Source organism: Halictus rubicundus, chromosome 5, assembly GCF_050948215.1.
Source record: "Halictus rubicundus isolate RS-2024b chromosome 5, iyHalRubi1_principal, whole genome shotgun sequence".
Classification (NCBI taxonomy): Eukaryota; Metazoa; Arthropoda; class Insecta; order Hymenoptera; family Halictidae; genus Halictus; species Halictus rubicundus.
This window is the reverse complement of record NC_135153.1, coordinates 7,246,152-7,257,756: the sequence shown is the minus strand read 5'-3', so window position 1 is coordinate 7,257,756 and position 11,605 is coordinate 7,246,152. Positions and strand designations below refer to the sequence as shown.

Here is an 11,605-nt window from a genome sequence, read left to right as displayed (position 1 = left end):
ACAGGCAAATTTTAGATAGAGAGTATAGTAAAGTACAGAGTAGAGGAGTAGGGCTAGAGCCAGAGCGAATGTATTTTTCTGTCATTCGCACGTGAGGCCCTACCTAGAGCCTCCATTAACATTCTTTTGTGACAATAGTCGTTATTGATAAATCAAAAGTTTCGGCTTGTTACTGAGAATCGAGTATGTATTCTGTATACTTAATCTCTGTCATCAGCGTTTAACATGATCCGGAGGCAACAAATTCATGGAACATGTATTATTTGAACGATTTTTACATGAAATCTGAGCTAATAGTTGCGACGTTGCAAAAGCGAGAAACAAATGTTGCTTGTGGGCCACCTAGCGATGGATCTTTGTGTCATCGCTCGAACACTGTAGACTGTAGGTGTAGGTGTAGGGTGTAGGTGACTGTGACTGTATGTAGTGCTGTATACCGCCACGTTACAGCTCATCGCTTCGTGAGCGTTGTGATTGTGTCGTTAATGTTGCACTGGTAGTGTGCTGAACTCCGTAGGGTTTTGGTGCATTAAATTGCATCAACATAATGCAATAATCCTCGTACACGTCAAACGGTTCCGTTGAGCTGTACCCATGAAAACCTGATGCAAAATCATTCTTTTTGTACGGCTTGAACGATAAAAAAGGTACGTCGGTGTAAAGGTTAGATGCACCAGGAAAGAACATCTTCTAATCGAAAATCAAATGTAAGTTTGATAAATTAGCCAGTACCGAGTCTACTTTCGAACGATTAGATCGGACGCAATATGGACTCAAGTAAAGTAGACGAGGACAGTCAACGTAATATTAATGAAGGGGACTGGATTTGCCCTGATACACAGTATGTAATTTTCTGTTCATCTGTTCTACAGTGATTTTGACTACCTTTCACTCTATACAGAACAAACTTTATGTACAATCGTATTGTCCATTGTTGACCCTGTAAAACAGCGTAACATTAGACAAGATGATTTTTCATTTTAAAAAAGAATTTCATTTAGCGTGGAAAGATATATTCACTTCTCGATGCATATTCTATAGCGTACCGTAGATCTCACTATTTAATGTTCCAGGTGTGCTAATATAAATTTTGCAAGAAGAAACTCTTGTAATCGGTGTGGAAAAGGTATATGACATTTGATATGGTAATGTATGGAACAGTTTCTTTAATAATATTGCTTAAAATAACATTGTACCAGTGAATGGTTACTGGTGCCATGATTTTGTAGCTATTTTGCTAGTATTTAGGTCCATGTGTTAGGCTATTTGACTAACAAAAAGTATTCTCACACAGATAGAGGAGAATGCCCAAAGAAAAAAAAGTTGGGTCAAGAAATTGGGAAAGCAGCCGCGGAGAAAAGTAGAGGATTATTCAGGTGAATGTCACACATTTATATGTTATATATTTTTAAAGAATATTTACAAAGAATATGTATATATATATATAATGCAAATCAATGGATAACAATGATAAATATTTAAGATTTCACGCCAAGATTTTCTGCAACGTTTCAGCGCGGACGATTGGCAATGCAGTAAATGTGGAAACGTAAACTGGGCTCGCAGACAGCAGTGCAACATGTGTAATGCGCCAAAGTTCGGAGAGATCGAGGAGCGTACAGGGTACGGAGGTGGTTATAATGACCGAGGAGTTGTCGAATATAAAGAAAGACGAGACGACGACGATGACTATGATGAGTTCGGGCGACGTAAAAAGAAACGGAAAATTGAGAACCGTTCGGACGATGACTCCAAAGATTCTAGGTATAGTAGCCCCGTGCGTAATACATCTAAAAATAAAGACGAGAGAGACGAGGACGAAGATCGAAACGAAGAAAATGTAATTAAATCACTAATTATTTCACATGCGAATTACCAACGACGAGAACAAAGACCAAAGAATCGATCGCTCTCGCGTCTATCGTTTCAGGAAGAAGACGAAGAAGAAGACGATGAGGATGGAGATCTGTCGAAATACGATTTGAGTGAATGGGACGACTTTGCATTAAAGAAAAAGTAAATTTCCATAATATTAGTATATCTGTACAATCGGTGTATTATACATTATTAGACTGCGGATCTTTATGCAAAATAAAAAGTTTCTATTTGAATTGTAACGAAGTGGGGTGAAATAAAATTTTAATTTCTTTCTTGATATATTTAATAGATTGAAAATAATTGTATATATCTTGAAATTTTTCTAATGTTTTTACCGTTTTAAATTACACCTACTCATTTCTTTGATAAATGCATAAAATCCGCAGTCTATACATTATTAATTTTCAGTACAAACGGGAGCACTCCGTCCTCGGAAGAGCGATCAAGGTAATAACGATAATCATATAAAGAACAAAATTAATAAAAAAAAAAGAGAGAGAGAAACGAACAAGCTGTAACAGTTCTGGAGATTTTTGCTGGCGTGTAGTTAATGACAATTTTTTTATTATTAATTAAACAATTCGAAAAAGTATATAATTTACTTAATCGAAGAACCGAGAAGGTATTAACAAATAGTGGATTTTTATACATTGTTCGTAACGTTTTTACAGAGATAAAGACGACTGGCGCGATTCGGGTACATCCAGTCACTGAGAGATGCTGCGCTGAAGGAAAGGTTTGACTTGGGTTTCGGGTATAAAATTGATTGTGACAGTGATGAATTGCAATTACACTATTGCTTTGTAACTTTAGACAGTGTAATCTCTACTATAATTCCATCGTAGACCAGTAGATGTTAGATTCTAAAAATGGCATGGTCAAAGAGGAAGATACACAGACTTAACGAAACCTGAGGGGATTAAACTAGAATCGCTTATTAAGTGAATGATCTTTTTACAGGTGAGAGGAAACCCCACACGGGCGAGAATATCTTGGTGAAACCTAAAAGAGATTCACGCAACGCGAGAAAATTTAGTGATTTAGTAAGCACCTTTGGATAAAGTGATGATGGACAATATTATGACTTAGGATGCGTTCATGTTGAAGCTACGACAAAAGCAATGAGCGCGGTGATCAGAGCGGCGATAAAAACTGCGAAAAAATTTCTTTCTTTGGTATGTTTAAAGTGGAGCTGCGATAATAGCGTGATTTCATTCGTGTAAAACACTTTAAACTGCTCCAACGTAAACACTCCAATTTAACATGGTAGAATGTATTTTTGGCGGTTCGCTCCTTATCATCGCTCTGCTCGTTTATCGCAGCTCCAACATAAACGCACCCTTATTGCAAAGGGAATCGATTAACGATAAGCTTTACATTTTTGTGATTGAACCTCCGATATAGCTTCGTTGATACAATGGATGGAAAAGTGAAAGATGTAGGTTACCTGTTCGCGCAGTATTGTTTTCAAAAAATATTGCATCTAGTAATGCGGAGAAGCCGTAAAAAGTATTTGGCGCAGGTAGAACGTGTTTCGCTCGTAAAGAAACAAAAATCCGAAAAAAAATGATACGAAAAATTGTAATTCTAATTATAACTCTATGGACGATGTTACGCGACTCGTTGTACAATTCTGCATTACGAAATCGTAGAAGAAATCTTATTTCTAATTAATTCGAACGTATCAAGTATTCGTAAATAGCTCTCTATCATCGCCGCCGCCGCCGCTGCATCGTTAAGACTTCTAATTATGATATCACAAACGCACGACGCTCTGGTAATCACGATTCGCTTTACGATTGCCTCAAGCTGCTTCGACAAAAATTATTTCTTTTTTCATTTCTTCCATAGTTTATTTCTGACTCTCGCGCTCTTTCTCTCGTTTTTTTTTCACTTTTACACACTCTCTCTCTCTCTCTCTCTCTCTCTCTCTCTCTCTCTCTCTCATTCTCTTTCTCTCTTTCAACGCGTAAACCACTAACAATTAAATAAAACGTAATGTAGTATTAAAAAAAGAATCATTCCCTAATGAATACAGATATGTATTTGATGTCTTCGGAATGAAGAGAAAAAAGATACATGTTCTTGCTTTGACTATCACAGATCCGAGTAAGCTGGAAGCAGCCTGCTTAATTGAAAGTTATGACATGATTTTTTTTCGTTTGAACATGTCAGAGCCTGCGCTTGCTTCGCGATCAGGCAAAAGTGAAAACGGTAAATGTATCGAGACAAAACAAAAAAAAAAGGAAAATCCTCCACCGCCCGCTCTCTGACACCGCACCATGAGAACCCATTTATCGATCAATTCTGATATACTGACTTCTTGTAAATATCTTTATTTTTCATTTATAATAAAAATCATTCATCAACAACATAATTGTTTCTTAGTCAGTTACTCTTCGTTTTTTTTATCTTATTATCCGTAAACTACGTGGGGTCATGATTATGCACAGTTTTGTTGGTCACGTGGGAATCGATGAGGGGAAGAGGATGTGAGAAGGAACGGGCGATACTGCAAGGAGTATGTTGCAACAGGTATATATATAATATATATATATATATATATAATATGTATATCGTATATATGTACAATTATGAATTTGAGCTTGCTTGACTGCGTTTCTTTTCATTTTTTTTTTTCAAGTATTTTAATGATAAAAAGGAAGGATGATGAATGGCGTATTCACCGGCGTATTCATTCCCACTCCTTCGAAATACTTTTCCTTGATTCTCGCGCAATTACTTTATCACGAGTAATTGTTTTAACGATAAAGAAAAAGGAGGATGGCAGTACGCCGTGTGCTCGCTTCTGCTTCTCTTCTTTTTCCTTTATACTTTATCTCTTTTCAAGATGATTTTCTAGAAACATTTTCGTATTTCTTTTTAGTCACTACCGTATATTCCGATCGACGAAATAACGATCACTACGAAGAAACCGGATTTTACATTAGTATTTACATTGATCGCGTGAACAACGTTCTTTATGCGCTTATTTTCTCTTATTAATTTTCATTTTTTTGTCTCGTAAAACTTTAAAATTTACAGAGAGAAAATTTCGTCACGAATGGAAAGAAACAAAAAAAAAAATCTCTGCTACCAAAGAACGTTTTTCTTTTTTCGTTTTGCTTTATCTTCTTTGTGGCAGACGTCACGAACGATTTTATCCTCGCTAACATCGAGAGAAACGCTTAAACGGTTCTAACGTATAAAACAGAAACAACACCGTAAATAAAGAATTGAACGAGAAAAGCGTTTCTTATCGCACGCCAGTCCGTGTGACCATCGCGATGAAAATGGTCACGTGTATAATTACTCTTGATAATTAATACATCAACATTAGAACCTTAACAAAGTCGACATATCTCTGTCCTTTACAAGATCGCTTAATTTAATAATAAAAGTGTGTACACTCTCCAGAAATATTTTCGTACTCGTCATCGGATCAGGTCATATCCTCGGGTAAACGCAGTCGTCGAAAGGACACCACAACAAAGGCCACCACAATCGTAAACATCGCCGTTACGATATATCTTTTCTTTCTTACACTCACACACACACACTCTCTCTCGCTCTCTCTCCATTTCTCTCCCTTTCTCGCTCGTTCTTTCTCTCTCGGTCGTTCATTGCCTCTCTCGCTCTCTTTCGGTCGCTCGTTCTTTCTCTCGCTTTTTCTCTCAGTCGCTCGCGTTCTTTCTCTCTCTCTCGCTCTCTCTCTCTCTCTCTCTCTCTCTTTCTCTCTCGCCATCTTACATACTTTTTATTTGGGCATGAAGAACTGTTGATGCGAATGCGAATTCGGCGGTGGATGTAAATTAGGATGCGGTGGCCCGCTACCCCTAGTACTGGTGGCGTACAACTGTTGTTGGAAGTTATGGAATTGTTGAGCATAATTTGGGTCCGACATGCTAGGTCCACTACCAACGAAAGGGCTATTTTTGAAATTACTAGTAGCACCACCCATGCTTGGCGGTAGTGGTTGGGTTGCGTCAGGAGGAGGTCCTAACCCCATGGGGCTGCCTTTACTGCCGGATACGTACATACCAGGGTTAGCTTGGTTGGGAACTTGCGACACCATCTCGGGCGGGAAGACTTTATCTGGATCCATCGAACCTCCTGGAAAGACACCGCCCCCAACCATGTGCTGCATTCGCATTAGATTTGGCTGGGGTCTCATGTTGCCAACGGGTCTCATCGATGGATGCACACCGACCGACGAGTTCATCGACTGACCGTCCATTCTCGGCGAGCCTCCCATGCTGGGAAGCCCTCCGGTCATGGCCGATGGCATACCACCGTGCGGACCCATGTTGTTTGGTACACAACCGTTCGGGAAGTACTGAAGATTTACAGAAGGCGCGGTCATCTTCGATTCTAAATTGGACAGAGGATTCGTGAATCGCTGAAGGAAGTCCAAGCTTGGCGGTCCCCGCGGCGTGTGACCCACGTTCGGTCTTGCTGGCAAATATTGTATTGTGTTCGGAGCACTGGGTTTCACTTGAACGTTCGCTCCGTTATAAGGGCTTGGACCGGTCACGTGTCCCGTCATCAATCTCGGTGGTGGTGCATGCGGATCGCCACCCGGATACGCACCGCCTGCATTACCCGAATGGCTGCTCATCATGCCGTGGCCCATGATAGGATGTCCCATCTTGCTGGGTACACCGGGACTTCCTGTGTGCGACGTCGTCGGACTGTAACTGGTCGGTGGTCCCGGTAGACCCATGCACATCCCTCCTACTTCGCCTGGTTCGCTGGTTGGGCCACCCATGTGACAATTCCCATTCATCTCGCTGCCCATTTGCATCATGTGCATGCTGTGCGGATTCCCGAATTGCATCATTCCGGTATTGCCGGAGTGGATAGGTCCGTCGTTACCCAACGAATTACTGGCCGCGGTGTTGGTCAGTTGTTGACTCATCTGAGCCAAGGAAGTTATAGGGTCGAAGTGATTTGTACTCATGGCGGTTAAACTGCCGAGTCGCCCTCCGATATTGTTGGGATTTAGAGGCACATTGTCTGAAGGTTGACTCACGTTTATGGAAGGTCTACCGCATGGGAACGAGCTGGCTGTACCTCCACCTAACGGAGGCACCACAGCTGTATTTCCAGAATTGTTTGGATTCACTACCGTAGACTGTTGCTGCTGTTGCTGTGATGGTTGCTGCTGTTGCTGTTGTTGCTGCTGCTGCTGCTGTTGTTGCTGCTGCTGTTGTTGTTGTTGTTGTTGCTGCTGTTGTTGCGTATCCTTTGTCGAAGGCGGAGATGTATCAGGTTTTGTAGTGGGCGATGCTGGTACCGTTCTCGGAGGACCCATACTGTCTTGTATGGTTGTATTGTGCGGCACCGGACTACTTTGCGCACTCGCGCTCGATTTGTTGCCAGGCTTCCCAGGATCGACCGGGGTATGAGGAGCACCATTGCCTGGCGTGTGCGGAGTATGAGGAGTGTGTGGACTATGCAGTGAACCGGTGAAACCGCGATTCATACTATCCATCTGAACCGGACTCGCACCCTCGGATCTAGCAGCAAACTGATTACCATTGTCCAAATTTCCGGGTAGAATCCTGTTCGATATCTCGGTGTTGCTGGCGGTGTTACTGAAACGGGAAAGGATTCTTACTGAATCGCTAATGCGAAACAATAAGTCAAAATATGTACTGGAAAATATATTCGGCATACTTACGTCGACAAGTTACCATCCTTTAGACTCGTATTTGGCTGTTTCTGTATAGTCAACTCCTGTCCCTCGAACGTGTTGAGATACTGAATTTGCTGCGGGCTCGGGACCGGCATCAAATTGGCTTCCTTAACGCCTGCCGCGTTCACTGCTCCAGTATGTTGCTGCTTTTGTTGGGCTAAGGATTGCAGCGTGCGGCAAAACATACCATCCACTATGTTGTAACATATAACACGATCAATTCACCGCACAATATTACAGCAGTGAACTTTTAACATACAGATACTACGCACAGTAAACTCCCTCTTATCCGGTCTCACAATTGTTGTCAATTGTCACTCTTTTAATGAACTTCGACATAAGACAATCGACAATATATTTATATGTATATTATTACATGATATTTTATATAGTTCTCATTTTATTTCAAACTCACATACAGTTCATCCAAGAAGTATTTGAACACTAAATACCCGATTCTCGAAAAATTACCTATACTTAAACTGACCATACAAAATGTAAAAAATGACTGTATGACAATAAGTTTGGACTCATTTTAAAGCTAGAAGCCTCTAATTTCGTAATCCATCGCTCATTTTATTCTAAGATATTTTTTCACGATGTAGCGCGCAAGAAACTGAAGACGTGATGAAGATTGCAGCATCCACTTTACAACGACACCCTTAAAATTGATGTGCGATCCTTCTCAGTCGTTTTATCGAGCTCTGAATGAGAGGTGTGTTGACAACTTTACAGTAGTACAAGCTACACCATGACGGTTTTACACGACCGAACTTGTTCCTCATTTTTGTTCCATAAAACAATGGAAAAAAATCGTACATCAATTTTTAAGGAGTCATCGCAAAGAGGAAACTCTAATCTTCAAATTTATGGAAGTTCCATTTACGAGAAAAATGTTTTTGAACGTTTTTGGAAAGCGTTTGAATTTGCTGCATTTTTTAGGAAAAATGGGTCTCCAGTTTCCCACTTAGGGGAACATAGAGGCTTTAAGTTTTAAAATCAGTCCAAGCTTATGGTTGTACTATTTGTTTTTACCAAATTATCACAATTTAAATATCGACAATTTTTCGAGAATCGGAATAGTGTTTAAGTACTTTTTGGATTCACTGCATATATGATTCGGTTTATCCAGCCCGAGGTCGAGTTCCATATCGGCCAGTTAAGAGAGAGTCTGCTGCATAATATTACAGGTTTACTTAGTATTGAAATCCTTTGTGAGCAATTCAACGTGAAATGTATTAATTAGTTAGTTTTGAGAAAAAATTTCGGAAACTTACCGTTCGGTGGTTGGCTGTTAGGGAAGTCCAAAGGCGAGTCCTTTTGGGCAGCCGGTCCGCTCGGACTCAACGACGAGATATGCGAATGAGAAACCGGCGTTCCCGGATTGCTGTGGTTTAGCCTTGTCGTTGATACAGCTGTCGCGTTGCCAACTGTTGGATTCGGTGAATCCTGGCTGGTCGGACTCTGTCCAGGTAGGTGGTTTGTTCTCTGATTGCTGAGTTGAAACTGCCTATTGCAGTCTGCCGGTGAATTTAGCGCTGAACTTGCGCGGGGTGACGGTAACGACAAATTACTAGTGGGATTGTTCGGCGACGAAGGATTTGGACTTTGTATTGCGATCGGCACGCTCGCAGAACGGGTTGTTTGATGATATGGCGGTGGTGGTCCTTGACTCCGGGGAACTCCGACCATGCCAGCTGCTCGTAATGAAACTCCTGTACCAGGACTTCCTACGCTGCCCTGTAATACGTACTATGAGCTACCAGTCTAGAGCGTATTATATTGTCGATTATTCTACCTTGGTTTTCCCATCGAGAAATTGGTGCTGTAACTTGTGCCAGTCCATGCTCGGAGGACACTGCGACGATACAACTGGAGGAACGTTCGTCGGCGGACACGACGACACTGTTGTTCCTTGCGTTGTATCTAATGTGTTGGTAGGTTCTTCTTTGTGTTCAGGAAACAATATCATTTCCATTTTCCTTATGGTCGCTAATTGAACTTCTCTATGTTGCCTTTGCTGAGGGGTTAAATTTTCATCGGGAACTTTAACACCCTGCAGGGATGGTTGCAAACTCCCTGGACCTGGACTGGTATTGCCCCCCAATAAATTGGGACTGTGCCCCATCGTCGTACTATTAGGAGGTTGCGGATTTGCTGCGATAGAAAATACATTATGCATTAAATACAGATCGATCGTATTTAATTCCCGAAAACAAGACTTTCCGATTGTCGCATTAAATGCATAATTACCTGTGTTACCAGGTGAATTTGGTACAAGGCAAGGCACGTCTATATTTGCATCATCCAATGATGGTTCGGAATTACCAAGAGAATTCCCACCATTCAAGTTCCTCAGATTAGGTTGTTCGTTCCAAAATGGTGGAGCATTGGGATCAAGAGCCGGTAGATCCGGAGGTTGTTCCGTTGGAAAAGTATTGTTGGTACCCCCTTGATGACCCTTCTGTTTCATCATGGCAAAATTATTCAACCACTGTGCAGGATTTTGACGAAATTGGTTCACTTTGTTCGGGTGTTTCTAAAATGATAACATTAAACTTATCTCTTCACGTAAATCGACACGATGAAAACAAGTCATTCGTTCTTAGACGTACCTCTAGATACTTTTTAGTGCCTGGTTGCGCACAATGATAAGCAATAATTGACGGGTATTGCCCTTGCAATACTGCATCCGCACCCTTGTTCGCTAACGTCGTAGAAAATACAAAAATTTGACTTTGTTGTTGCATGTATTGAGCTTCACCGCTTCCGGTATTAGTTCCCATTTGCTTTCCAAGAACATTACTAACTAACGGCTGAATTCCATCCGCGGTAATCACATTACCGCTACAATCTATAAATAAGGCAAAACATAGCATAGTTACACGAGATGTATACAATAAACCTAGACGCAGCAAGTAGAAACCTACGCGTACCAGGTAAATCATCCGTCGGATTGTTATGATCCCCTTCCTGCTTCACCGAGTTCAAGATTGGTTGATTGGCGTTGTTATTTTGATTCTCCCCCGACAACGTGCTCTCTCCGTTGGTAGGATCCAGACAAGGATCTCTTGGGCATTCGGTGGTATCCTCTCCAGTTGTGTCATCGTTGTTCGCTCCGCTACCTTCCTCCTTGATCTTAACCGGATCGGTATCGGGCTCCTCTTTGACTACAGTGGTGGACACGCAACTCGGTTCGTTCGGTTTCTTTTCTGTTTTCATGTTTGGAGGCTATTGGGAGAACTATTCTGTCAGACGGTGGTCAGCTGTGAAAAAATCAGACGCATGGCCACTATGGTCCGCTCCGCGCGGATCTAACGACGCACACGAACCAGTTGATTGAGGTTAACAACGAGAAGGATCGTCTCGACCGGTAGCCGTGGTGCGAGCGAATCCTCACAGAACGGTGCACGATACCCTTCTCGTCGAAGTCATGTCCGTCCGGATCTGTTAGTTCCCGTGCAAACGTTCTGGCGGCCGTCGCTTCCGCTTGTTCTCAGTCATTTAATCCGGGCCAACCGCGGAATCGGATTCCTACGCATGGAGGAATCTCGGTTGTCAGCGGGCGACTGATACAGGAACACAATACAGCCAAGAGCAACACACCACGGTGGTAACACGATGAAAAATATTCGAAATGTCAGCCTCGTCTTCGCGGCGAGCACATAGCGCGCCTCCGGCTCTAATGTCGCTGGGAACACCACGTTGTAGCCGCGTAAGACGTGTCCAAAACATAGAACGGGGGCCAATGCACGCTGCACTCAGATTTCCTTGCCGTTCGCGAGCATTGTTCTCCAACTTTATTTGTCACTTCATGGTCGCTTTGATTATTTATTTCTTTTACGCACGGCTGCCAACCACCCGTCGAAAGTTAGACATCGTTTTAACGCGCCTCGGAACGACAAGGATCGACTTATACGCGACCACCACCGTTGGACGAGGACCGAACTAAGAGCGCACCCAGCCGTACTTGACTCGTTCACTCGTTCCCTTACACTCGATCGCCCGCAGGGTTACTATTTTGGTCCT

At 42.2% G+C, this 11,605-nt stretch overlaps 2 protein-coding genes across 7 annotated transcripts; one reads left to right on the top strand and one right to left on the bottom strand.

Annotated features, from left to right (window-relative positions):
* Nucleotides 1-3,163, top strand: LOC143354145 (zinc finger Ran-binding domain-containing protein 2). Of its 5 annotated transcripts, none has more exons than XM_076787964.1 (8): nt 16-841; nt 1,074-1,126; nt 1,295-1,376; nt 1,516-1,840; nt 1,931-2,016; nt 2,287-2,325; nt 2,550-2,610; nt 2,840-3,163. In XM_076787964.1, exons 1-7 carry the CDS (start codon nt 768-770, stop codon nt 2,590-2,592), a joined length of 702 nt encoding a protein of 233 aa, XP_076644079.1. In that variant the 5' UTR covers nt 16-767; the 3' UTR covers nt 2,593-2,610; nt 2,840-3,163. The 5 variants fall into 5 exon arrangements, with proteins under 5 accessions (XP_076644077.1, XP_076644081.1, XP_076644080.1 ...); XM_076787963.1 differs by having other exon boundaries at nt 17-841; nt 2,550-2,614; nt 2,839-3,163; XM_076787966.1 differs by lacking the exon at nt 2,287-2,325 and having other exon boundaries at nt 15-841.
* Nucleotides 3,164-5,464: 2,301 nt separating this feature from the next.
* Lgs (BCL9 domain-containing protein legless) lies at nt 5,465-11,441 on the bottom strand. 2 transcript variants are annotated; one of them, XM_076787919.1, is made up of 7 exons: nt 10,513-11,441; nt 10,192-10,430; nt 9,830-10,115; nt 9,375-9,733; nt 8,854-9,316; nt 7,562-7,769; nt 5,465-7,475 (listed from the first exon to the last, which is right to left on the bottom strand). In XM_076787919.1, the coding sequence occupies exons 1-7, from the start codon at nt 10,796-10,798 to the stop codon at nt 5,636-5,638; spliced, it is 3,681 nt and encodes a 1,226-aa protein (XP_076644034.1). In that variant the 5' UTR covers nt 10,799-11,441; the 3' UTR covers nt 5,465-5,635. The 2 variants fall into 2 exon arrangements, with proteins under 2 accessions (XP_076644034.1, XP_076644035.1); XM_076787920.1 differs by having other exon boundaries at nt 7,562-7,733.
* Nucleotides 11,442-11,605: the final 164 nt, after the last annotated feature.

Excerpts from the sequence above, each read along its gene's own strand:
- LOC143354145 (XM_076787962.1), top strand. The coding sequence starts at position 768 with ATGGACTCAAGTAAAGTAGACGAGGACAGTCAACGTAATATTAATGAA. Across the intron at positions 842-1,073 it reads TGGATTTGCCCTGATACACA|GTGTGCTAATATAAATTTTG; the intron begins GTATGTAATTTT and ends TTAATGTTCCAG. Across the intron at positions 2,017-2,286 it reads GACTTTGCATTAAAGAAAAA|TACAAACGGGAGCACTCCGT; the intron begins GTAAATTTCCAT and ends ATTAATTTTCAG.
- Lgs (XM_076787919.1), bottom strand. The coding sequence starts at position 10,798 with ATGAAAACAGAAAAGAAACCGAACGAACCGAGTTGCGTGTCCACCACT. Across the intron at positions 7,770-8,853 it reads TAACAGCCAACCACCGAACG|TGGATGGTATGTTTTGCCGC; the intron begins GTAAGTTTCCGA and ends GTTACAACATAG. Across the intron at positions 7,476-7,561 it reads AAGGATGGTAACTTGTCGAC|TAACACCGCCAGCAACACCG; the intron begins GTAAGTATGCCG and ends TTCCCGTTTCAG.